We start from the raw sequence: 26,920 nt of genomic DNA, 5'->3' as shown, positions 1-26,920 counted from the left end.
AGCATGGAGGTGGTACTTGGCAGCATGAATCAATTTCTGATTTATTTTATGGAGTGGGATGGGGGTGGGGAGAAGCTCCTGAATTTCTCTGGTTGGAAGGAACACCTGGGAACTGGGGGAGCGGGGAGAGGCAGGGTGTGAGGGTTTGTCTCAAAGCTATGTTTTCAGAGGAAGTGCACTGTTTATTACCCCGGTTGTATATGTGGATGACTAAACATAGCAAAGTTGTTTTTATTTAGTTTTCTCGTTATTTTTATTTGGGTGAGCTTGGGAGGGCTGATGAAAATTATGAGGGCCTGCCACTGTTAATAAACCCCCACCGTTAATCCTATCACCCTTCACCCGAGATAAGTGTATGTATTTCCACTTGTAAGTGTATGTATGTATATATATATATAGATGGATTTAATACATTCACTACCTTTCAAAGAGCTGACTGACTTCAAAGCACCTTTAATTTTGCCAAGTTTTTGAAGGCTCCCCCTTTCTCTCCTGCACACACGCACACTCCCTGGACCCCCCAGTACACCTATAGATCAGGGTTATAAAGCCATTTTACAGGAGTTTCTGAAGCAGAGGTGTGAAGCAACGCGCTCCAGCCACAGAGGGGCAGACTCCCATCCTGGCTCTGGGGGATGGAGCCTGACCACCTGGACAGCTCCCCCCCCCCCCCCCCGCTGTAATTCCTGGGCATTGTGGGAGGGGTTTGGCTGAAGCTCTTTGTCTCTCTTCCTCGCAGCAGACGCGGAGCCAAGGCCAGTGCGGTGTGCTTGTGCGGTGCCCACCCGCACCCCCTGCCCCTTGCCGCCGCATGTGTGTGTGTGTGTGTGTGTGTGTGTGTGTAGGTGTCCAGTGGAAAAACCCTACGAAGACACCACATCCTTTCTCACACAAATAAAACCCTCCACGGATCTGCGGGCCGCGGACCCCCATCCACCGGCGCCGGCCGCCAAGCTGCGCGCCTCCCTCCCTCCATCCCACCGCCTCCTTCCTGGCGCTGCTCCCCTTTCCAAGCAGCTCTCGGGAGACGGGAGGACGCGCCTGGGGCGCAGCGACCGAGGTGTCCGCGGGCGAGGCCTAGTGTGGGGGATGGACGCTGAAGGGGGTCGCGCGTCCCGGGCTGGGGGCGCCAGGGGTGCAAAGCAGCGGGCCGGCGCCGGGCATCCCGGGCCGCGTCGGGGGATGGCGCCCTCCCCCCGCGCGCCGTCTGGTCCGGAGCGAGCCCCCCGCCCCCCCGCCCCCGCTCGGCCGGAGGGCCGCGGACCCGGGCGCCGCCGAACAGCCGGTGCGCGCGTGAGTCCGGGGAGCCGGGCCGAGCGCGCCCCCGAGCCGCCGCCCGCAGGAGCCGCGAGCGCCGAAGCCATTCATGATTTTGGTGACGTTATTCCCGGAGTGGGCGAGGGGGCGGGGCCTCCGGGGCCGGGCCCCGCCCCCGCCCCTATAAGTACGGCTTCCCGGGCTCTTTGTGGGGCCGCGAGCTCGGTGGAGAAGCGGGAGCTCGGAGCGCTCCGCCGACGCGGCCGGCAGCCGGGCAGTCCCCGGAAGGCGGACCCGCGCCCCGCGCCCGCGCCCCGCGCCCTCCCTCGGGACGCTGTGACCGTCTCAGATCACACGGGCGTGGGTCAGCCTCCCCTAGGACTTCATGTCTGTATATTTCCCCCTTCACTGGTGAGTACCGCGCGCCCTCGCGGGCATCCGTCTCGCGGCCATGGCTCGGGGGCCCGCACCCACCCGCCGCCCGGCCCGGGCAGGAGGCAACGTCAAGGTTGCAAGGTGGGGGCGGGGGAGGTGGCGCCGAGAGCATCCAGACAAAGGGAGTGAACTCAAGCCTCGCTCAAGTGACGGCCGGGAGGGTGTGTTGGTGCCGGTGACGAGGTGGGGGTGGGGGACAGAATCGGGGATCACGCCCGAATCCCGCCCAGGAAACCCCCGATGCGGAGGGCTGCGGGAGGCACGCGCCCAGGCCGGCGCTGGGGGCTCCTGCTGCCCCCCGCCGCTCCCCTCCCTCCCCTCCTTTTTGTCTGCATGCAAGTCTCGGCGTCGAGGCCGGCGGCCGCGGGGCTGAGCTGGTGCAGCGGCGCTTTTGCAGAGCTTCGAGGGGTGGGGAGAGACGCTCTCCCCACGCGGAACCCGATCACAGCCGCAGGCAGCAGCACCAGCACGCTGCACCTTCTCGAGCTCATTCCTCTCCAGAACGCGTAAAACCCGATGCGCCTCTGTAGGGGCCCGGGCTGGGGGCCGGGGGCCGGGGAGCCGCCCTCGCCGGCGGTGCTGGAAGATTCCGGGACCCCGGACCCGGCGCGCAGAGAAGGCTCGCACGGACCCAGGATGCCGGCCGGGAGGGATGCGCGGCGGGCGCGGCGCTGGCTGCGGAGCGAGGCCCCCCGGCCGCGGCGGCCGCCGCTTCCTCCCTGCGCCCGGGAAGAGGGGGAGCGGCCGGGGAGCCCTCGGGTGCGGGTGAGGGTGCGGGTGCGGGTCGGCGGCCGGACCCACGGGTTCCAGCGCCGAGCGGTCGGGCTCAGCCCAGGAACCGGAAAGTTCGTGCTTCTCGCTGCAACTTCTGGGGCCCGCGCCGCAGCCCGCAGCCCGCAGCCCGCAGCCCGCAGCCCGGAGCGAGGAGCGAGGAGCGAGGAGCGAGCGCCCTACCCCGGGCGAAGCGCCTGGCCGGAGCCCCGGGGGCGCTCTTCTGGCCCGTTTCTCTGGGGGTCGGCTGCAGCCTTTCCACGACCCGCGGTGAATCCGCCTTGGAGTCCCCCCCCCTTCCTGACCCTAACCATTGCCCGGAAGCCCGGCATCTTCTGTCTCTCCTCCCCCACTGTGGCTCTGTTTAGAGAAATGAACTCTCAGAACAAAGTAAAAATTCCCCTACCCGTGAGGCCTGCGTACCCCCTCCTTACACGCGCCCCTTCCCTCCCACCCCCGTGGTGTGTGAACAGCCAGGTGCCATGTGGGTGAGACTGACGGCTGGTGGAGGCTTGTGCCCCTGGCCGCTCAGAACTGGCCAGGGGGGTGTGAGGGCCCCTTGGGGTTATAATCCCCTGAGAAATTAAGGAAGATAAAATAATTGGGAACTGTTTTATAGTTGATTAGCACTTCATAGTTTGCAATACCCGACCTCCCCCCCACCCCTGCCAGAGATTAGCCATTTAGCATAACTGTAATAATAGGCATTATTAGCATCATGGTAAGAAACAGGGCACCTGTGGCTCAGAGAGGTTCTACTGCTTGTTCAAGATCACACAGCTCTTCAGTGGCAGAGCATGGACCAGACCTAATGCTTCTGTTTCCAAACCCAATAAATACTATTTCTACTCTGTAGTAATCCTAAGTGAAGAAGAACCTTAAGGAAACCCGTTTCCTTAGATGCAATCAGTCTAAAGCCTTGCCCACTTTGTTGTTGTTGTTGTTGTTGTTGCTGCTGCTGTTGTCGTTGTTACTATGTGTAAAGACATGGTGGTGAAAATATTGGATGTTGTGTAGAGAGTACACTGACATCGGTATGTGCTATTTGGCATTATGCATTCGGGACCCTGTATGTGCCCGGGGTTTGTGTGAGGATAATGGAACATTTGTATCCTGCTTACACAGTACAAAGCACTTTCACATGTCAGCCATTGGTGGGCCAGCTTGGCCCCTCTGGAAATTTCCTTTGCAGTCAGAGTCCGGGCATCCTTAAGGCTTTTAATCCAGGGGATGTTTTTCAAGCTATGAGCTTGCAGCTGCTGTGGCCGGACTAGAGAAGGGGGTTGGATGGCAGATGTGAAGCTTGCAGAAAGCTGACCCCTTGGGGCTTTAAGTGGGACATTTTGCAAAAAGGAACACCAGAGAGAGAGAGAGAGAAATTTAGGAAGAGAGAGTTATTGGACTTGGTTTCCCTATGGTTGACCGGTTATCATTATGTAATAATAATATGCAGTTCCCCTAGAGATGGGTTGAATTGGTTTTAAAATAGACAGATGGACTCAGCTACCTATTGTTTTGGTTTTTTCTAGTCCTGTCACTTAAAAGAAAATCGAGTTGCGCCTTGCCAGTGGGGACTTTTACAGGAAAGGAGGGAAGAGAGGTTTGCCAGAAAGGCTTTCAGGCAGTTTCAGGGCTCTGTTGGTGAGGCTGAGCACCCTGATGCCCTGGGCTTATAAGGGACTTCCTTAGGGTGTGAGCTTGTTTTTCTGTGATTTCTGTTTTGAACACCTCTCATCCTGCCTCCAGACAGTCCCCTGATCTAACAGCAGAAAGCACCAAGGATAGGAATGTGAAAGCGCGTGTGTTTGTTGACTTTTGGTCTGGGTTTCTTGGCAGCCCCGACTATCTGAGATCTGCCGAGATGACTGAAGTGATGATGAACACCCCATCCATGGAGGAGATTGGCCTCAACCCCCGAAAGGATGGCCTCTCTTATCAGGTGAGTTCAGTCCTGGGTTCCTCTGGTGCTTCGGAGACTGGTGACTTTTGCTGGGGTTGGAGGCAGATGTGGTTTTGCATCCCAGTGCTACTTGGAACAGCTCTGTGACCTTGGGAAAAATCCCCTCATGCCTGTAAGCCTCAGTTTCTTTCTCTGTAAAATGGGACAATAACAGTCCTTACCTCAGAGAACTGTAGTAAAGATTCAACTTGATGAGTTGGCGTGTAGAAGGCATTCATGGTGCCCGGGACACGGTAAGGGTTCAGCAAGTGTGAGCCGATGTCATTAATTAGTCATCCTGGCTACAGGGGATTCTCATGTTCACAGCAGCAAGGGGGAGACATGATTTGTACAGTCAGTTCAGACCAACGCTTCCCTTCGCGTCCCCAGGGGCAGGCTATCTCAGGAATGTGATTTCTGGCATTTAGATTCGAGATTTGGATCCTGAGTGATGGATCCAAAATACACAAGGACCTCAAAAAGTGGCCTGTCACCTTCAGATTCTTAACACAGTGCTCTTCCTCGCCTGCCATGCCCACTGCCCCCGGCTGGCTACACAGCTTCTAGATGTCTCTGGGGCAGCCAACTGTTTTCTTATTTCCAAGGAGCGTTCCGAGGTTATTACATGGGGGAGAGGAAGGACTCTAGTTTTGAGGGAAGACCTTGGAGCTAGGGAGATTGTGTACATATGGTGCTTGGCCTGGGGAAGATGAATGGGGTGTGATGAGCCCATCCAGTAGATGTTAACTGAATGTCTGCCGTGAGCCGTGTACCTTACAGACGTTACTCATTTGCTCTTGACCATTGTTTTTGACCGTAGCTCTTGGCTCTGTTTAACAGATACAGAAACAGGCTCAGACTGTAGTAGAACCAAACTCCGAAGCCTAGCTCTTCTGATATGTCTGTCATGTGTCTGTACCTCGAGCTGGTTCTTGCTGAAAATCTCGACTTGCTCTGGCTGGTCATTCTATAGAACCATTCCAGGGCATTGATTTTGTTAAGGAAGAAACCAATCGAGAACTCCAGGCATGTGATGGGGAGGGTGGGGTGAGGATTGATCAAAGAGCTGAGATGAAAGCTGATTTCAGGTAAGGTAACTCGGTAGGTGACAGCAGAGTCACCTGAGACACACTGAGAGGCTCAGGAAGGCCCCTTTGTTTTGTGTCAGGCTCTGGCCAAGCCCCTTTTGCTGGCTGGAAAGGAGTATTCATGTAGCCCAAGGAGATGAGGAAAGTGAGGGGGAATACCCTTTCCTGGTTGGTTTTGTACCCTCCACCCCCAGCGTGGGTCTGAAAGAGACCATCAAAAGCCCCACTGCCAGTGGGAGGGTAGAATTTTCCTGGCCCACCGGCTGGGCTGTTTTTGGATTCCAGTTTCCAAGCCGCTGAATCAGACCGAATCTCTTTGTGGTTATAGGTGAGATTTTCTTTCAGTTTTGGGTTTGAGAGTTCCATCACAGAACCTTTCCAAACAGCCGTCAGTACGTCTTGTGTGTGCATTTTATATTCCTTCTTGGAACGTGTCCCAGGATAGGGGGCCAGGCCCTCCTGGGTCCTGGTCTCCACCTTCAGGCCCCTCTGCTGAAGCCTGGGGGGGCCAACACCGCTGACTGGGGCAGAAACGGCTGCAGCGCTGAGGGAGGGAGGTGGAATGGGCGTTGCAGTGGCAGGGGGGATATCAGATTGCTTCTGGGCTCCCGAGATGTCATGATGCTGTCTGAGAAAAGGGCCCTAAATCTTCCCAGTGGTGCTGGCCTATAGGATCCATTCCCATGAGTCCTCAGGAAATCTGTTCCTGCTATCTGGGTGGGGGCTACTGTCTAGTTCCAAAATCTCTTACCTGGAACTTCAAAGCACTCTTGTCACCAGATTTCAGAAAGTTCCTCTGGTGGCACAATGAAGAGAAAGAGAAGAGGTTGTAATCTTTAACCAAGCAACATGTTTACAGGGCACTTGCTGTATGCATTGTGCTATGGTGGGCACTCTAGAGGGGGCCCGGGGCTCCTATGGGAAAGTGGTATGTGCATAATACCTGGAAGGTAGGTAGTCTGGGGCAGCAGTGCAAAGCCATGGGCACTCCAGATACGGATGGCCACGAGAAGGCTTGGCCAGTCAGACAGGGGCTGGGCCTGAAAGAATATTAGGACTGGGAGAGAGCATCTCCATGTCTAATTTAATTTTGTTGTGCACCCAGATGCCCCCTCTGGCTTGCCCCTGTTTATGCCAGGTGCGGGGCTCTGCAGCCAGCTGATCTGACAATTTTCATATGACCAATATCCTCTGGGCCCACTCAGAGCCAATGTCATGCAATTAAACACATTCCCACCAGAGCTCTGGGGACTGGCCGGGACCACACTGGCCGAAGCCCATCGGCTGTGCATGCTCAGGCTGGGCTCAGATCTGGGGCGGGATATCTCAGAGCTCTGTTCTTGGCATCCTTCCTGAGGATAATAATAGTACGTGGCTTTTACCAGGACCTGCTTTTCCAAGGAACTGAAAGTGGGAAGGAGACATCAATCCCTACTTGGCAGATGAAATAGAGTCTCAGGCTTGTGATCTGACCTTGAAAGAAGGTCGTAAAATAGGTAGGCACGCTGGACTTCGGCAATCATTCCCCCCACCTTCCAGACCTCCCCAAGAATGAAGCTTTCCTAATTTCTCTACCCCAGATGTGACCTCTTCCTTCGTTCAACACCTGTGGCATTTGTGCTCTGAAGTGATGCTGCCCCGGGCCTCAGGTCCCTGAGGGCAGGGGATGCCTTATTTCCCTCTAGGTGCCCATCAGCCACTCCAGACCTTCCCAGAGTAGGTGCCAAGTAAATGGTGCTGGTTTTAGTGAAGTTGAGGCTCCTGATCCCAAAGCTGGCCATTTTCACTTCTACTTTGGGTTTTTTAAAGGGCCTCCTCAGCTCATGCCCACCAAGGTTTCAGATAAATATCTTTTTATCCCCTGAAAAATTGAGGTGAGCCCTGTTTGGGGGCTTATGAAGTTAGTGTCACTTTTGTGGGCATGTATAAAAATCAACAGAGCCAGTGCCTTGTTTCACCTTAACATTTATGTAGAGAGTCCGCTCAATCAGTACGTGAACTTCATGTCTGCACACCCACTCGGCATGTATTATGGCACCTTGCTGGGTGGGTGAGGACACGGTTCCTCGAAAGTCTGAGTACCTTCTGGGCAGGTTGCGGGGAGCAGCTGGTCCACTGGGGCTGAGTGGGAGGGTCCCCTTGAGGACATTTAAGGTCCTCGATGGCTGCCGCTTCCTCCCCACCCTGCGTCCATCTGTGGCCCTCCTGTTCTCAGACCCGCCCACAGCACAGGAATGTCCACCGCCTACACCTTCATACTTGCGCCAAATCAAAGGAGCAGGTCAGGGGCTGCCTCGTGGGCCCCTCCATCAGCTCCAGGGGCTCTAAGTATGTGGCATTTTGGAATGCCTCTCTAACTGGGTCTCCTTTCCTGCTGTACCTGAAGCGGCCTGGGTCCTGCGTGGGGAAGGGTCTTGAGCATTGTCTGTAGACGCTGGCACTGCTCCCACCTCCAGGCTCTGGGCATCCTGGCCTTGTTGCCTGACCTGCCCCCTCACACGGTGTGCTGAGGCTTCCACACTCTTACTGCCCTCACTGAGTCCAAGACAGAGGTCTGGCTCCTTGACTTTCATTTAAAATTGCCCCTTCTCAAGCATCTGGACCAAGGAGGTGGGGAGAGCCTGGGTTTTGCACCAGAGGGAGGAGGGAGAGCAGGGGGTGGGAGGAGGACTCTTCCCACAGTCTTTGTTTCTTGCAGACCGAGAGCCTGAGTTTTAGCTCAGTGTTAAGGATGGGAGTAAAGCACTATGCTGGCTGAGAGCTTGCCCCTCCCTGGACAGGATCACTCAGTCTCTCCTCCCTGCAAAGGCCCAACAGCAGTGGGCTCCCCCAATCCCACTCCCGCTGCTTCCCATTACTGAGAACAGCAAGTCCCGTCTCAGGGAGCGGGCTCGGGTTAACCTCTAAGTTCAGGCAGCAGTTCTGAAACCCTTTCTGTGCGGAACCTTTCTTTATGAAGACCTGCTGAGCCTGCCCCCCCCCCCCCCCCGTGTGTTCCCACCTGTGCAAAGGCACGTGTTGAAATAAGTGATGGGCTGAGCTTCCCCCTCAGAGTCAGCCCTCAGAGAGGTTCAGGGGGTCAGCCCTCAGAGAGGTTCAAGCTCCTGGTCCCTGCCTCCGTCCCCCACCAGCCCTGCTGGGGAGGCCATTCCAAGTGTAGCTCATCCACCACCTGCCTCCTCCTCCTCATGGTTACCCCCAGTTGTGGTACCCCCACGTGTTCTCAAGAGTTTTGGAGGCCCCACTGAGTGGCCTCACGGAGTCCCATGGTCACTAGGAAATCATCTTTCACAGCACCAGACTTAAAAAGCCTCTGTTGTCCCTGGAGAGAAATAAAGCTAAAATTGCAGAGCATTTGGCAGGAGACGTCCAGCCACGGACACGACATGTTACTGGAATCACAGCAAGTTTTCTTTCTCCGCTCCCTGCCCCCTCCACTTCGCTCCCTCCTTGCTACAAAGCATAGTGATATGAGGCAAGACAGGCAGTTAGGGCCACCGGCTGCACAAGCACCAGGAGTGCGCCGTTTCTGAGTGCGCTTGTGTCTACACACCTCTTGTTAAGTCAGTACCCACCTTGTTCAGATCAACTCTACTTTGCATGAGGGATCCAGCACCTTCCTTCTTAGGCCCGAAGCCTTGACACAAACATCGTGTTCACTGTTTTGGAATGCCCCCAGGGTGAGGGCCTGCAGAAGGCTGGAATCGTTCCACTGGGGGACCCCCTCCCTCACCCCCCAAACACACACCCACACTGTGGTCACAACAGTGAGTCTGTAGCATGGCCAGGGAGTGAACAAGCTTTCTTCACTTTCCTGGCCAACATGTTGCACACTAGAACCAAGCAACCCAGCTTTCTCTCAAAGGGCCTGTGTTAGGCCCGACGCCTCTCAAGTGGTGGTGTGTTCCTCACTCCCCGGAGACAGGGGCTGTGTCTTAGATGGTTCTTTGTTCCTGAGGTGCCGGCCACTGTGTCCTGCGTGGTGCTGCGTAATGAGTGCGGGCAGATCGACCTGACCTTTCTTCTCTCCCTTTACTGCGCTGAGAACTATCCCTCTACCTTGGCCATCCCATGGCATAGATTTTTATAGCATCAGCATCTTCTTGACATCAGCCCAGTCTTCCAAGTTGAATAGAAAGAAGGATTGTACCGTGAGGGGAAGGGATGAGTTTGGGTGGCAAATCTTGTGACCGGAGCCAAGAGCTATTCCTGGGTGTCTAGTGAATGTCCTGAAATAATCTTTCAGGTCCGAATCCTGAAATAATCCTCGGAGAATGTGAAAACAGGCCCTCATTCACATGGGGCTCAGAGTTGTCAGGGCTTCACTCCGTTCCAGTTCAGAGATGCTGGACCCTTCCTGCTACCTCTCACCTCACCACCTGGCCTTCCCTCGTCCCTGAGCCCACCCAAGGAGGATTCTTGATCAACAAATCAGATCCAGTGTCTGCTGCTTCATTCCTTGGCTGGGGGAGGGCCCCCTATTGCACAGATCTGTGTTAGAAAGAAATTACAATTTGCCAGAAGTTTCTCCAGATTATTATTCAGCTAGCATTTTGATTTTAAAGGAAGTTTGGGAGCCCCTTTGGCCCTCTGACTGCTAGAATTAGTTGCCTTGTACTGTCAGAAACTCCTTTTTCAGGTGAACTTTAGAGAAGAGGCACCTGAGCAGTTAGCTGAAGCAGCATTGACTACTTGCCTCTCAGCCACAAATTTTACTGGAGCCAATGGGAAGGAAGGTTCTCGATCTCTCATCCAAAGTAGAATTGGCCTGAGCACGGAGGGCATTCACAGATCTCAGTTCAGAGGTGGTTGGTTTCTAGGTCTGACCTTATCCTAACTTGAATCTCAGGCTGGCTCCCAGATAGAATTAATAGCATACTTTGAACTCACCTCCTGCCTTCACTTTGTGGAACACTTGTCCATCCTGGATTTGAGAGGCATCCTTGGCTTTCCCAAATTCCCAAATGTTTTTTCCAGACAAAGCCTTGTGTACAAGCTCTAATTTAGTAGGTCACCATTAGCCCAAAGTGTGTGGGCAGTGCTGAGCTCAGCCATTGATCTCTGGACAGAGCCTGAGATACCTGCTAAGACTCATACACACACACACACACACACACACACACGCTCACTCGCAACACCCACACATGCATGCACACACACACATATATACTCACACACACTCACTTATGACCAAAGGACAGCCAGTGGAATATTAATATTAATAGTGGTTGTTTTAGATTGGAGTGTTGAGATGATAGGAAAATTTTCTCTTCCTTTTCTCCTTTCCAGTAATTTCATGTTTTTACTGATAAAGTATGTATTTTATTGCTCTCATGCTAATTTCTCAAATTTTAAAAGTAACCTCTGCCCGTGATGGAATTTTAATTTTCTTTAACCTTTTTGTTTTCTAAATCACCATAATCTCACAATGCCTAAATCATAGCTGTTCACATTTTAGCATCTTTTCTCTTCTTTTCCAGTGCACTTAATAGCCAAAATCACAGTTGTGTCCTGCTTTTTTCACTTAACAGAGTGTAAGTCATCACCATCACATCATTACAACTTATCTTAAAAATGCTTCAAAGCCAGCGTTTATAATAAGTGCACAGTATTAGATCCTAAAGTTATGACATGATTCTTTTTACCATTCTCCAGTTGTTGAAAACTTTTAGATTATATACATATAATATGTATATATTTTCCTCTTATAATAATTTATATATGACATTATATATCAGTCTTTGTCCATAGTTGACACCGTTTCCTCAGAGTAGAGTCTTAGGACAGAGTTTCTAAGTAAAAGTTGTTAAGTGTCTGAGGGTGTGTGTGTGTGTGTGTGTGTGTGTGTGTGTGTGTTATAATTATAAAGGTAATAGTTATTCCTTTTAGAAATTTAGAAAAATTTAAAATTAAAAGACCCACCCATATTTCTATCAGTGAAACATCTTGATATGTTTGCTTCCAGTATTTTTGTATGCATTTGTTTAAAAAAATAAAATTGAGATAAATATGTATGCTCTAGTGAATCGTTTTTTCACTTACTATAATTTTGTGACTATGTCCATTTGCTTTTCTTTGTAAAAAAAAGCATTTCATTTTGTTACATGCCACTTCTTTCTGCTGAATATTTAGGTAGTGGCATATTTTGCTCCTACAAAGAACACTGCTCTGAACATCATTTTATATAAATCTCTGCACAGACCTGATTTCTTTCCTTGGAATAAATTCTTGGAAGCACAGTTACTAAATCATAGAGATTCAACATCATTAAGCCTCTTGATTATATATTACCTTAAAGATAGAAAACAAATAGAGGGATCCCTGGGTGGCTCAGAGGTTTAGCGCCTGCCTTCAGCTCAGGGCATGATCCTGGAGTCCCGGGATTGAGTCCCACGTCGGGTTCCCTGCATGAAGCCTGCTTCTCCCTCTGCCTGTGTCTCTGCTTCGCTCTCTCTCTCTCTCTCTCTCTCTGTCTCTCATGAATAAATAAAATCTTTATATAAAAAAAAAAAAACAAATAGAAGAGTTAGTCAAAATATAAGCTCCTGGCATGGAAAGCTCTAGCACATAGAATTTCAGGGGTGTAAACTCTATAGAGATGAGATAATGGGAGAACTCTGTGGGTAGAGTCAGAAAGGTGTTTGGTTATTTCAGAGTGTTTGGAAGTTGTTGTACATCTTCTAGTTTGTTAATCGCTTATTTTGAGCAGAGATGATAACAATTAATGATGTTTAGGCAGCATTACGCCAGCATTGCAAAATAGCTGGTGATCATATTTTCATCCCATCATGGGTATAATGACATACTGGATTACAAATGCGTATGGGTGGATCATTGCCCTACTTGTCTCCTTTATCCTATTAATGACATTGGAGCACCATGTAACCTTGAGAGAAACCAGTGAATTCACCTTCACTGAAGACCCACAAAGTTTGGACTGATGTACATGTAGTCTCCTAAGCCATCTTGGTCTCCTGGGGTTCCCGGTCTGGCTCATGGAATAGTCATAGTTTAGAAATGTTGCTTCTCTGGAATCCAGAATGGACTGAGCTCTTAGAAGTAGATCTGAACATAATAGAAGTTTTGGGCTCAGAGCGCAGGGGTCTTTTACCCAACAGCTGTGCAAGCCTCAGGTTCTTTGCAACAAGTAAACAGCCCACACCAATGTTCAGTAGGGTCCACAGACTCCTGGTGTTTTTACAAAGTCAGTTGAGATGTTACACAAACTTTAGAAATGTTAGTGTCTTTTTATGGTTACTATCTATGACAAATAATGCTAGTTTTCCATCTGTGTAGTGCTATAAAGTTTCATTTTTATATGTCTTTAAAAAATGAGTAAAGAAAAAATATAATTGAACCATACTGTGTGTGTGTATACTGTGTATTTGGACATGGAGGATTAGTTACAGTAGTGTCCAACTTCCTGAGGCTGGCATCACTATTGTTACGTGAAGGAATTTCTTTTCTTCAACTCTTGTATCCCCTTAGATGAAAGCATTCTTAAAGATCAGCTAACACTAAATCACGATTTTCATATTTCTTGGTCATTTGCCCCCTCACATGTGGCAGTTGAAGCATTAGGATCCTTCCTGGCTGTTTCCCTTGGCAGCCTAATATTAGAGATTTTCATGCCAAATTACTTCTTAATAATGCTCCATGTATATACTACTTGATGTTTTAACAAAGTGTTAAAAGCAGAAGACAGCTGCCCCTGGGGTTCACAGAAACTTTCCAAGGGATATGACAGCAGAGAACATTTTCAGAAACCTAGTTCCACATCTTCAGCTTCTCTGTATTGCTTTTTTTAAATCGCATTTCCTGAAGCCAGTCCTCACCAATTTCTTTGCCTACCTTTCCTGTCAAGCTTGCCCTCCTCCCCCTTTATAAGAGAATGACCTGCTTCTTGCCCCCCCCCCACTCTTTTAAGGTGACTTTCCCCAGGGTATAGAAACCACAGGGGCATTCAACAAATGGGCCATTCAGAATGTTATTGTCTAGGAAGCTCCATAAATCCCACCTGTCTATCACACTAAGAAACCAATAAAAAGATTATATTTGGGTGTAACAATTATTTGTGGTATGTTTATTGATCAGTTACATACTAATAACTGCAATGAGCCAATCTAGATTTGTTGTTGTTGTTGTTGCTGCTACGGGCCTTAGGGCCATTGACAAAAAAATATGAACTGTCAAATTACATACATAAACACATCTCTTTATTGCAGAGAAGTATGAAAAAAAACCTAATGATTAAAAAGTTATATTAAATTGAAATTCTATAGAACAGTAGGCTGGAGATACAGTTTCAAACAGAGAAAAGAATAAGATTTTAGAACTTGTTGATGAGTTTTTTAATGGGTGATGGTTGAGGAGCACCTGGGTGGCTCAGTGGTTGAGCATCTCCCTTTGGCTCAGGTAGTGATCCCAGGGTCCTGGGATCGAGTCCCACATCGGGCACCCCGCAGGGAGCCTGCTCCTCCCTCTACCTATGTCTCTGCCTCTCCCTGTGTTTCTCATGAATAAATAAATAAAATATTTTTTAAAAATGGATGATGGTTGATACCAAGTTGCTTTGGTATTTATAAGGCATTTGGTATATTTAAAAGAGTAGTATAAAAGTTTTATTTTAAAATGTTAATGTTTGTAATAGATCAGAAGTTTTCAATGTCAAGTTAAAAACACGTGGAAGGACATGGAGTTTTTCAAAATTCTTTTAAGGAGTAGACAAATGTGGAGTCAAACTGTGGCACTATAGCATCTCAGACGTGGGAGTGCACATAACAGCAGCATGGCATTGGGTCACTTAGGTGCTCTTTGGACATAACCAGTGATGTGGATTTCAGAACCACTCAGCACATGGAATTGTGGACTACAAATCTAGATAACTGGTTTCTGATCTTGGCTTTGCTCCTACCTGTGTCACTGATGGAAACTCACATCACTTCTTTTGGCCATGATGTCCCCATCTATAGGGAAGAGAATTGATTCTATCATTTTTGTTAGAATGTTGTATAATGAGGTGAAATCCTCCATCCTGATCCTAGATCCTCCCACTGGAGTTAAAAAAAAATCTGCTTTCTTTTCTTCAAGTCAGCCTTTCAGCTGTTTAAAGGCAAATTTATGGTCTCCTCAAATCTTTTCCAGTTTTAAAACATGCCCTCCTTCTATCTTGACTTAATGTGGTCATTCCTCTGGAGGGTGTTTTTTTTTTTTTTTTTTTCTGTAGGCCAGCAGCTCTCAAATGTTTTGATCTCAGCCCCTTTTACATTCTCAAAAATTATTTAGGACCCCCAGAGATATTTATTTATGTAGGTTACATCTTTTGATATTAAAACGGAGTGTTTAGATTTTTCATGTGTTAATTCCTTTAAAATAACAGTAAAAACATTACATGTTAATATAAATAACAGTTTTTAATAAAGATAAATATGTTTTTCAAAACCAAGTCCAAACCAAAGTTTAGTGAGAGAAAGGCATTGCTTCACATTTTTTTGCAAATCTGTTTAATATCTGGCTTAATAGAAAATGGCCAGACTCTCAAATTTGCTTCTGCATTCAATTTGTTGCAATATGTGTTGGTTGACTTAAATGAAGAAAATCTGGCCTATGAAAGATCTGTTAGGAAAGTTAAGAAAAGGAAGAAATATCTTAATAGCCTTCTTCAGATATTTTTCTTTGCTATTTCACCAAAACTCAACAAGTGGTAGCTTCTTAAAGGTTAGCAACATAGAATCTGAAACCTTATGAATGAAGTTTTTGTGCTCTTACATTCAAATCCAGCAGTCTGACTGTCTGGCACTTTGAATGAGTCTTTCACCCACATTTGGTTTTATAATGCGGTCCATTGATCATTTGGAAAATACATTTCAAAATATTTTTTTGAAAAAAATATCAAAATACATTGATCATTGAGTAAAATAGATCTTCCAAATATGGACGCATTGCATCATAAAACATCAGAAAGTCACATTTATTAATGTCTTTACCAGTCTCATCAGAAAGCCCTCAATAGAGGGTGGACAAGTTCATGGTGGGTGATACAATTTATGCTTATAAGTTTGATTTTTATCATTGGTAACAAATATTATTAGTCATTTTCCATAAAGCGGTGGGCTTGTTTGGTTCACGTTTGAGGACATGTCTCCCAGACACCCAAGTCAAAACAAACTTGGTTTGTTGGGTAATCATGTTTTCAAGTAAAAATGGTGTTCTACCAGAAAAGTGGTTAGTTCAGCTGGCAACTCCTTCCCACGAGTGCTTTTCTCAAGATGACCATTGTACTTTGAGATGCAGCAGAGTGCTGTCTGCTAGTTTTCCATTTTATCACGTGGAATACTAAAGCAAAATGTACTTAAAAGTTAATACTTAATAAAACTTAATTTTAACTACCTTATCAAGGATATGAAGTTTTTTTTTTTCATTGTGTGAGATGGTAAAGAACATAATGACCTCAAGTCCAGTTTGCTGCTGCTGCATTCATTAATTCCCTGCTAAGGGGCCAGCAATTTCAGCCATCAGTGCTTCTTATGCCATTAGTGCAAGTGTCAACACAGGGAGAAAGGCAAATAACATCTTAGTATTATTAAGAAAGTATTTCAACTCCATAGACACTCCTTTCATGAGAGGGCCTTGGGATTTGAGCTTTGAGAACCGCTGCTCTATACCAAACAGAAAGCAGTCTTCTCAGAGGCCAGCAGGGCCATTACCTCCCTATTGGTGTAGACTGCTTCTAGGAATTCAGCCCTGTTCATTTCAGTGTTGTAGCATCAATACTGCAGTTCTGACCTACTAAAATCTCCAGGCCTCTTTTATGGCACCTACTGTCAAGCAAGGTTTCCTGTTTGGGAGGGGAAAAATGTTTTCAACTTAAAGAAAGATGGGTCTATTAGCTGATGACCCCACTTTGGGACAAGATGAGTTGGAGATGATGGATGTCATCCAAAAGGAGACATTTCATGGAAGGTGGGAAGGTGGAAGTGCAGCTATAGATAGGGGAATCCTTCACCTGTGATCGACAGGTGAAGCCAGGAAGCTGAGTCTGAAGAAAAGCCTAGGATGACACTTAGTCTAGGGAGGGCACAGGGAAGATGAAGATAGTGGGTCAAGTGAATCGTGAATCAGGGCAGGGGTATAAGAATCAGGAGAGACCATGAAGCCTGAAATAGGCGGAATGGCCTGGTAGTGTGCTGCAGAGGTGGTGGTGAGTGAAGGTTGAGCAAAGGCAATGGGGCAGGGCTGTAAGGGAATCCTCAGAGACTTGAAAGAGTTGTTTCCATGCAGGGATGTGTTTGGAAGCCACGTGGTAGGGGTTAGGAAGGTGGACTCCAGCCAAGGATGGGAAGGCTATGGGACTAGGCCAAACATTCAAGATTTGTGGCTCCAGAACAAAGAATGAGAGAATGATTGGAAATGGCAGCCGTGCCATTCTGGGCTTTCTGAGAGAGGGGAGGTGTGGCTGTGGGATGTTTGGCTAGTACCAATGGAGGAGGATGGAGAAAGGGATCTGTCATCCCCAGAGTCCCAAAGGGGATGGGAAGCATGTCTTCTTTCTAAAGGGCAATAATATAGTCCATAGGATTGGGGTATTTTAAATCATCTATGCCAGATAACTACTCTTTTTCTCATTGCCCCAGAGAACTTTAAGAAATGTTATTTAACATTCCAAAAGCTCCATCAGCATACTGGGCCCAGAGTTATCAGTAGCAATTAGTGCTAATTAATTGGAATTTGGAACTCTTGACTTGCAGGATGGGTGTGTGTTTGAGAGATGTTTATGAAGGATGGTGTTTATCTGGAGGATTTCCTTTTCTTTTAAGTTTCAGGGCTGGAGGCTTAAGCATCTTTAATCCAGAGGAAGGAGATCCAACAGTTGTTACAAAGCCTTAAATCTCTCCTCAAGTCTCCTATAGGATTAGAGACACCAGAGAAGGGTAGGAGAGGGTGAGGTGGATATTCCAGAGCCCCAGGCCAGAGGGATTTGAGTAGAGTGAGAGTGTCAGGAATGGAGAATGAGGTGACTGGCACTGGACTGAAGATGCCTCTCTTCTTCCTCCCTGAATCCAGATAGGAGTCTCTCTTCCCCTTTGCTCTAATTATTTCTATTCTTACTAGCCACATTTCACTTTGAAAAGTCAGTAAAATACAATAGCGATGATTGTGATGGTGATGATGATGATGATGATGATGATAAATTAGCAGGAGGCAAGTTGTTTTCTTGTGTTTTTTTTTTGTTTCTTTTTTTCTTTTTCTTTTTTTTTTTTTTCTTTTTTTTTTTTTTTTTGAGGCAAGTATTTTGAAGAACATATATTCCTTGCCTTCACATATTGTTAGGGGACAAAAAGCAGGATGACTTTTCATTTAGATTAGCTGCAGCTCATTCGTTCCGCCCTTGGCAGAGCAGGATGCTGGTAGAGATCTGCCCATTGTTAGAAACCAGCCCCTCCTAGGAAGGAATAAACACACAAGGCCAATCCATTGTTGTTCTGCAGGAAAAATAAGAAACCCAGACTTTGGGAAGCTGAGGGGCAGGAGGGGTCTGATTGCCCCAGTAGCAGGCCCCTGGAGTGGGCTAAGGGGTGGGGGTGGGGTGGTGCATAATGGGAAGATTGCTAGTGCAGGGGCTTCCACTGAAGACCAGGATCTGGACAAGACAGTGGCTTTCGTTCCTCCTGGCCTATCCCATGCCCTAGGAAAACAGAAACATGGGGGAGAAGTGATGAAGTCAAACCCATTTCTCCAAAGAACCTGGTCTAGAATTGTTGAGTGCAAGCCCAGGAGCGCTACTCACTTGTTCCTGTCCCAAGCCATTGGGACTTTTGACTTTTCAGTCCCTCACTCTAAATGCTCCTTGGGCACCCCAGATTTACCTAATAAGAACCATCATTAGGAATTCAAAGTTGTGTTTTTTTTAAGATTTTATTTTATTTATTCATGAGAGACAGAGAGAGAGAGAGAGAGGGAGAGAGAGGCAGAGACACAGGCAAAGGGAGAAGCAGGCTCCATGCAGGAAGCCCGACGTGGGGACTCGATCCCAGGTCTCTAGGATCACACCCCGGGATGAAGGTGGCACTAAACCACTGAGCCACCAGGGCTGCTCAGGAATTCAAAGTTTACAGAACATGTTCACACATTCCTGTGTTTGATTCTCTCTAAAGCCCTATAAAATGGGAATTAACGTTAATCCCAATCTATAGATGAAGAGAGGAGGGAAATGGGCCACCACAGTTTCAAGCCCGTTGGGTACTGTGCTGGTACTCGACATGCAGCAGCATGTAATCCTTCCAACAATTCTAAAGTATAAATCCTTTCCTAGTTTTACTCAGGAAGCAACTGAAGCTCAGAGAAGTTAAAATGACTTGACCAAAATCACAGAGATAAGACATAGGGACAAAGTAAAAGCCAAATCTTTCAGACTCCTGGTCTACCACCTGTGGGAGTGGCAAGTTTCCATTGCAGGCTTGAGGTTGATTATTCCTTCTCTGGAACAAGAGAGCGGAGAAGTAGATCCCTCTCAGTGCCTTGGGGACTGCCTGGTTATTCATCTCAGGCCCTCTGCCCTAGGTCCCCTCTCCACCTCACCCCAGCACCCCTCATCCCCCTGTTACAGCCCAGCAAAGAGGAGCGAGATGCCCACGCTCTGGAGGTCTCATCTTGCAGAGCTGGTAATTAGCCCTTTGTGTGTCCAGTTAGCCACCTTTCATCTCCTGCTCCGGGTGGTATCAGCTTTCTCTATTAGCATCTCCCAGCTCCTTGCTAAGCCCTCCACCCTCTTTGTGGCCAGCTCGAGTTGTTTGTCAGGAATGATGGCTGAGGGATGCATGCACTCAGGGGAGGGCTGCTCCAACCAGAATTGCTCACATTTTCCATCCCAGGTGCCAGACATCTCTCTTCTCTCCCCACCGCAGAGGCAGCCAGGTTTAGGTCACCTGGCTTAAAGGCAGACAGTTGATAGCTAGGCCCCCAAATTTCAGGCCTTTGGAGATCTGATATTACCTTTCAGTTCCTCTCCAAGGGTGAAATGGAAGCTGACTGACCAGCAACTCTTATACTTAAGCAAAAAGCCTTCTGACTAATCCCCCAACCCAAGACTTCTCTGCTGGGAGGCTGTCCATGTTGGTCCATCAGCCAAACCTCCTGACCGTTTTCCTGGACAGCCTGCTTACATGGTCCTCATATTTATCTATGTTTGTGCTGTCCAGTGCAGCAGCCACTAGCCACATGCAACTATTTAAAGTTATATCATATTTACATATGTCAGATAAATTTATATGAATACATGTGAGAGAAAACAATTTAGACTCATTTCAAGTGCTCATTAACCATATGTGGCCACTGGCTACTGCTTGTGCAGATAGAGAACATTTCCACTCTCACAGAAAGTTCTAATGGACAGCTCTAATCCAGACAGCGAGAAATTCCAGTATATTGGCATCCAAAGTTCATCTCATAGACCGTTTCTTCCTCATAGAAGGTCCTCCTTGACCTTTGAAGTGAACCCATTTGAGTTCTCAACATGTCAGGGCCTGTTGGGGTTAGAAGCCACCTGGCAAAGGATGCCTCTGAAGAAGTGTCTTCTGTGAGACTCACTAGTGCCAAGTTTGCATGCCTGCTGTTCCTACACAGTGGGACACACAGGACCCAGCCGGGATGCTGTGTGTGATCTTCAAGACCTCACTCCATTTGCAAAGGAAGGAACTTGGTGTCTATTCGTGTCATCCAAGCCATCAGCCCTGGCAGCGAGTGTGGCAGTTGGATAGCTGGAGTAGAAGTCCAGTGTTGGCAGAGGGAGGGCAGGGCAAGGCTGAGAGAATCACAGCTGGGGATGGATGCTTCTAGATCTGCCCTGCCCTGGGTGGCTCTGTGGGGGTCAGGGTGAGAGATGACTATCAGAGCCTCCCATCTTCCTTTCTGGACCTCTTGGAGATGAGTCTTTAGTGCAGAGGGAAGAGAAAAGAACATTCATTCATTCATTCATTCATTCATTCATTCATTCATTCATTTCTGTTTCCCAGTCCAGAGAGAAGGAGCACATTGGAACAAGAGGTTTAAGCAAAAGCAGTTTCTTTTTGGAGCAGGGGCAGTTCTTTATTCCCTGCCAGCTCCTGCAGGCAAACAGCATGCCGGGCTGGCCTCCGCCCCAGCCCTACCTGTCATGTGCTTGGCAACTCTGACCTGAGTCCTTCTTTCCACTGCCCTCCCTACCCTGTCACACTGCAGTTGCAACCTCTCATTTTTCTGCTGCCTGGATGATTAAAAAGCATGACTTAGTGGAAAAATCTCAACCTCCTTAGGGTCAGCCTCTTAAGCAGCTGTTGGAGATAAGATTGTGCTCGCAGAATGCTCAGCAACACTTTGCAAGGCTGTCTGTCTGCATGTGAGGAAATGAGAAGCTGATTGGTGCTGGGTGCATCTTGTTTGTCTTTGGAGAGAGCTACAATTTTCAGAGGCATAAATTGGCATTATTTGAAAATAATATAAAATCTTTGATGGAAAGGTGAGATTATTGTGGTGATTTAAAAAAAATGCTATGAGCAGGCTTTTTTTTTTTTTTTTTTTTTTTTCTTTATAATGGCTCCTGCTTTGAGTGATCCAGGGAGCAAAGTTCTCTGGCAACTGAGCAGTATCAGAAGTTCAATGTGCAGACTTCTCCCCAAGGACTTAAAAGACTTAATTGTGCAGCTCCTGGTATGAAAGGCATTGTTTGGAGTTATTTTAATTACCATGTGAGTATTACCACCTCTTGCTTAGAGATTGAATACTTACTGTCATCCTATCGAAACAGCTCCAAAGAGGACGTTCCGATTTTAATTCAGCATATGTCCTCAAAGCGTTTTATCTTCTTTGTGTTTGCCAAGAACTTGTACCCATCAGTGAGACACAAAGGTCACTTTGCTTTTCAAAAGGAGAAACTGAGTCATGGGCAGTCGAGAGGACTTGATCGGGGTTATGGAGATGACGTCAAGGACAGTGAGAATACGGGGTCTGTGGCTCTACACGATGTGTTATCAGATGAACACCTCATTTGAAGTCCTACAGGTCTGAGTTCAGGTCCCCATTCTGTCACTTTCTAGCTATGTGGCCTTGAGTAAGTCGCTTGCTTTTTCTGTGCTTCAGTCTCCCCTTCTATAGAATAGGGCTCATCCTACTACATACTTAGTAGGATTATTGTGAAGGTTGAGATTCTGAACAGCAAATCTGGCCTGGCTTCTCTTCCATTACTACCATTATCAAAAAATCAGTTTCCCCTCCTAATTTTAGTTCAAGACTTATTCCCAGCCTGAAACAAAAGTCCACTCTGACTGTCCTCCTCCTCTGTCCTCACTGCAGCTGGCCTCACTATATCTTGTCCCTTTCACTCTTACCTGGTACGGGTGATCATAATTATGGTCCAGTTGCTGGGCCATCACAGGTACGCCCCACCCTGGGAATGAGGGCAGAGGGTAGAGGCAGGGGCCCAGGTCTGCACCAAGCCAAATGTCCATTTCCTTGTGATATTTCATAGCTCTGTCTCAAGTCCTGATGATTTAGGACAACTCTCCAGACTGGGAAGCTCATTTTCTAGACCTAGCTGCCCAGAGGTCGTGTCAGGCACCTGAACTGGATGGGCTGTTGAAGCCCAAAGTCTTGCCTGCCCTCCCTGGTCAGTTTTCAGACTGTAAAATGGGCATCCATTCACTTTTCAAAAGGCATAGGCACTGGAAAGAGCAGATCTAGGTCAGAACCCTGGCCCTTACAGGTGTCCCTCAGAGCCCAGGATCTCACTGCTCCTTGGGTGTGGGAAGGCCTGAATGAGGCCATGTCTGAAAGAGGTTTGCAAACTGGAGTGTGCTTTCCACTTGCTGGGCTTCCCCTTGCTCACTCCCAAAGCCCATGCGTGGAAAGCACCTGTGTTTCACCCCCGTGGAGGGGCCCCAGCTCCACGTGAGAAGTGAGGAGGAGCCCACATAAACTCCTTGAGCCTCTCCCTGCTCAGCAACTCAGGCCTGTGCGCAGAGCATGGTCCAAGGACTCCACGGGGTGGGCCACAGCAGGAAGAGAAAACCCGGAGTGGGGGTCCATTCTCCCACTGCGTCCTGTCACCCCAACTAGTCTAGCCCCTCCTCTGGCTTGTTTTCCTCCTGGCTGCCATTACGATACTTTTTATGAGCCTGTTAAGTCTTTAATGATGCCTGGTTGTGCAGCTGGCTTAAGGCTTAATCCTCAGCAATAGGGCTTTATTGGATAAATGGTTAATAATCACTTGTCTGCAGGGATTGGGGAGGTTTTGTTGAAGCCCATGATTCCCGAAAGCCCCACATGGCTTTGACGTGGCCTGTGACGTGGCCTGTGATGTGGCCTGTGACTGAGCACTCTTAAGGGCTGCGGTGCAGTCAGATTGGGCGCCCCAGAAGTAGGGAAGGCCTGAGTTTGTAGGAGAGCATTTCTTCCACCTCCCGAGAATAGAGGATACTTGCCGGCTGCTGCTGGCCTATCCTGCTCCGTGCCTGGCTCAGGCAACGCCCAGGCTCTCTCCAAATGTTGTCTCCACCCACTCCCAATTTTGCCTTCCTTTCTCTTGCCATTAACAAGCTGTGTGACCTTGAGCAAGCCCCTCAACCCCTCTGGCCCTTGGTGTCCTCATCTACCAAATGGAGAGATTGAAAGAGGTGGCCTCTAGGTGCCATGCGGCTCTCAACATCTGTGCTCTGTGAGCCTCAGTGTCCCAGACAGAGGCTCCTTTCTCTGGCTCTTGGGTGTGTCAGCGAGGGCTGCGGATGGCAAGGGACCCATCCGATTAAGTACTTAAGCTGCCTGGCCAGGAATTAGGTCAGCTGTAGTCACAGGGCAGTGTACAGGGAATCCGCAGGGCCCCTGAGGCCCTCAATTTTATAGCCTGGTGTGGGTTTCTCCCAGGTCCGGGCAGGACACACAGTAAGCATTTTAAAAAGGAGCCTCACTGATGGGATGCTGAAAAGACTCTTGCAGGTATAGAACCATCGAGGAGCACAGAGCAGCTCACAGGTGAAAAAGGAGTCTAGAATTCTGTTTGTGGCTTGCCTGTGATTGGAGCCATGCCAGCAAATGTCCCAAATCCACCCTGATTTGGCCTTGACTTTATGGTTGCAGCAAGATCAGGACCCATCTATTTGAGGGGCAAGGTGTTATTGGGGCATGGGCATGGGGGTCAGACGGATCTGGGTTTGAATCTCATTCCACCACCACTCATTTCCAGGCTGTATGGTTTAGGCAACCTCTTCCTTCAAACCTGAGATTCTTTCAGGTAGTATTAGCAACACCTATTTTCCAGCACGACCGTACTGGTACAAAACGATATATGTGAAGCACCTGGGAGCTGACTACTAGGCACCGACCGTTGCCCTAGAAGGAATTCAGTGGTACGGGACGTATGGTGCGCTTTGGACTGCCAGGGTAAAGTGCTGGCTGCAGGCAGGTGTGGCTTACCATGAGTGATGTGACGTTAAGTTCTTTTATGTGAAAATAAAAGACAAGGAAATGTACTAACAGAGCGACACCACAATTTTGGGGGCACTGCCCTGAAAACTTGCAGCTTCAGGATTAAAGTCTGCGGAGGGACCAGTTTCCTTAGAATTTGCTCTGTGGGCTTAGGGCTTACTTAGGACTCCCTCCCGGTGTCCTGAGAGCCTGGCACGGGTGCTGGCACTTGGCAGGGGCTCAGTTCTCCACGTGCAATGGAGAATGGGATTTCTCTTCTCTTGTACTGTAGGTGACCGGGGACTTGCTCTGCTTCTCTTTCAGATCTTTCCTGACCCTTCAGACTTTGACCGTTGCTGCAAGCTCAAAGACCGTCTGCCCTCCATCGTGGTGGAGCCCACGGAGGGCGAGGTGGAGAGTGGGGAGCTCCGGTGGCCCCCGGAGGAGTTCTTGGTCCAGGAGGATGAGCAGGACAACTGTGAAGAGACAGAGAAAGACAACAAGGAGCAATAGAGCCCCCCGTCGACTCCCTTGGGGGGGGCCACACCAGAAGGCATCTGTCCCTGAACTGTGTTCTTTCCCATTGTGATGGAAGAAGGGAGTGAGCCACAGTAGTTCCGAACATGTCAAATGATGGCTTCCGTTTTGCACCTGCAAATCACCGAGTTGGTTTTCTTTTCTTTTCTTTTCTTTTTTCGAAATGTGCTGGGCAGTGGAGCCCTCTGCGACAATTTGCAAGGCCTTCTGAGAAAGGAAGCTGCTTGGAGCAGGGGTGGGGGGCGGGGAAGTGGTGCATCTTCGCAATTGGTATCCGAACCCGAGCAGGCTAGAGGCAGCAGTGGGATTCCAGTGGGCTCCGGGGGGTGGGGGGAATGGGGGGGTGCAGCGCGAGCAAGGAACATTCGGGGTAAGAGAACAGAGAGGAGACAGGAGTCCGAAGAGAGAATATGCGCTTGAAAGGAAGCATCGAGCAGAGGAGTGCAGCCAGGAAGTTGCCCGCCAGCGGCTGCTGGGGCATCAGACAGCAAGCAGCGCGTTCATCTCTCTCTCCGGTTCTGCCCACCACCTTTGCTTTTATTCAGCTGTGTGGGTCTGTTAACAGGAGGCCGGGAGAGGAGAGCAGTACAAACTGGCTGCCTGCAAAGCTGGCTGGAGGCAGGCGTGGGAAAGGACTCCCTGCTCCTCCTCCACCCTGTTCCTCCTCCACCCTCCACTCCAGCTGTGGCAGGTTCATGTACCCTCCATAATCTGGAGGTTTCTTAAGAGGCAGGGCTCTTGAGCTTCTCTCTCCTGATTTATCTTTTTACCCCTCACCCCCACCCTTTGGGAGTAGAGGGAGCACTTCCTACCCCCATGGGAGGACTGCGCAGTGGACGCTTGGACATGAAGATCCCTCCCCACTGCTCCCCCAGGCTTGCTCTGTTCTGAGCAGAGGCACAGAGCTCTGGCGCTACCAGGCCGGCCCTCCTTCTCCACAGCCCCTGGGTGGAGCAGTCAGGAGGTGCCTACTTCCACGTGGGCCCCTGGCCAGTTTTTCTGGTGGGAGCTGAGTGGAGAGAAGAGGAGGCTCTGTTTCTTGTGATGGGGATGTGAACTTTAATGGAGGTCCTAGTTCTGGGAATTATCAGAGGGGGATAACAGAGATCTCCTGCAGAAGTCTGAAGATCAAGTTTGAAACTGAAGATGTCGTGAGATCCCTGGCTTCTCCTTGTGTTCTGAGGGGTGAATGGCATGGTGAGGTGAGGGAGCACTAAGCCTCTGTCCTCATCCCTCCCCACCTCACCTGTCCCCTGCAAGGGCACAGTTGAGGAGAAAGCTAGCCTTGGACTTAGAGCTTCTTATAGTTAAGAACCATCTGGAGCAGCAGGTTGCAGGACACACTTTTCAAACCTTCTCTAGCTCACAGCACGTGTGTGCAGCCAAGAGATGAGCTCAAGATCCTCCTGGAGGCCAAACTGGGCCAACAGAGGCACCCTTGGAGTTCTCCAGGGGGTCTCGGTTGACCCCAGTTTGAGTCTTGTGTATAGATCTGTATTTAATACCTCAAGGTTAGTGTGGTTCTGGGGAGCTGGGGCAGGAAGATGAAGGTGCGCGGTTGACATCTCAGCAGGATTTGGTTCTGGGAAGCTGACGCTCACCTCCCTCCCCCAACTCCCTCCCCCTATGTTGTCTGCTTGTGTTCCACACACTGATGGCAATAACTTCTTCCAGCTCCCCGGGAATGGGAGAGGCCTGAAGCCTGCACTGCCAGGGCATCTCTCTTGTACCCCCGCTGGTTCTGTTCTGGCTGCAGAGAATCCTCCCTCCTTCCTTATTCCCTCGCAGCAGCATTTCTCATCCCACACCTGCCTCCCTTGGTGGATGGGGTCTTGCCTTTTAAAATCCTGTGTTTCTGTGTCCCTTTCATCTGTCTTGGTCTTGCCGTGTGATGGGAACGTGCTTGTAAACTGCATAACAAATCTACTTTGTGTATATGTGTGTTTATGGGGGTGACTTATTATTTTGCTGGTCGCTAGACACCTTTGTGCGACCCTTTGGAGTCTGAGCAGGCTGGGGGCTGACCACTCAAGTCAGGACCTGCAGCGGCGAGCCTGTTGGAGGGACCCAGCCACTCTTGGACAAGTGGCTGAGCTCCTGTCTGGCCTCCTTTTTTTTTTTTTTTTTAAAGTAACTTGTGTGTATTTCTAACTGATCGTATTAAAAAAAAAACAAACCCTAGTATTTCAGTAAAAATGCCTGTTGTAAGATGAACCTCCTGTAACTTCTATCTGTTCTTTTTTGAGGCTCAGGGAGAAACTAGCTTTTTTTTTTTCCGAACTACTTTTTGTCACTGTGACAGTTGTAAATAAAGTTTGAAAATGCTTTCCACCCTGGTCTGGTTTCCTTCTTCCTTCCACCTCCAGTGGAACTGGCACAGCAGAGCACCAAGATGCAACTTTCATGGAAGGCTGAGTCAGGAGTTCCAAGCAAGATTCCTGATGTATCTTGGCTGCTGGCC

General features: G+C 48.9%; 1 protein-coding gene across 1 annotated transcript; it reads left to right on the top strand.

Moving 5' to 3' along the window:
- Positions 1–1,458: 1,458 nt before the first annotated feature.
- LBH (LBH regulator of Wnt signaling pathway) lies at positions 1,459–26,790 on the top strand. The gene is made up of 3 exons (XM_077843709.1): positions 1,459–1,668; positions 4,300–4,402; positions 24,247–26,790. Exons 1-3 carry the CDS (start codon positions 1,643–1,645, stop codon positions 24,433–24,435), a joined length of 318 nt encoding a protein of 105 aa, XP_077699835.1. The 5' UTR covers positions 1,459–1,642; the 3' UTR covers positions 24,436–26,790.
- Positions 26,791–26,920: the final 130 nt, after the last annotated feature.

Source organism: Canis aureus, chromosome 12 (assembly GCF_053574225.1).
Source record: "Canis aureus isolate CA01 chromosome 12, VMU_Caureus_v.1.0, whole genome shotgun sequence".
NCBI lineage: Eukaryota > Metazoa > Chordata > Mammalia > Carnivora > Canidae > Canis > Canis aureus.
This window is presented reverse-complemented; position numbering and strand designations above follow the sequence as displayed.

Coding starts and splice junctions, on each gene's coding strand:
- LBH (XM_077843709.1), top strand. CDS start 1,643: ATGTCTGTATATTTCCCCCTTCACTG. Junction 1,669..4,299: donor GTATATTTCCCCCTTCACTG/GTGAGTACCGCG, acceptor GTTTCTTGGCAG/CCCCGACTATCTGAGATCTG. Junction 4,403..24,246: donor AGGATGGCCTCTCTTATCAG/GTGAGTTCAGTC, acceptor CTTCTCTTTCAG/ATCTTTCCTGACCCTTCAGA.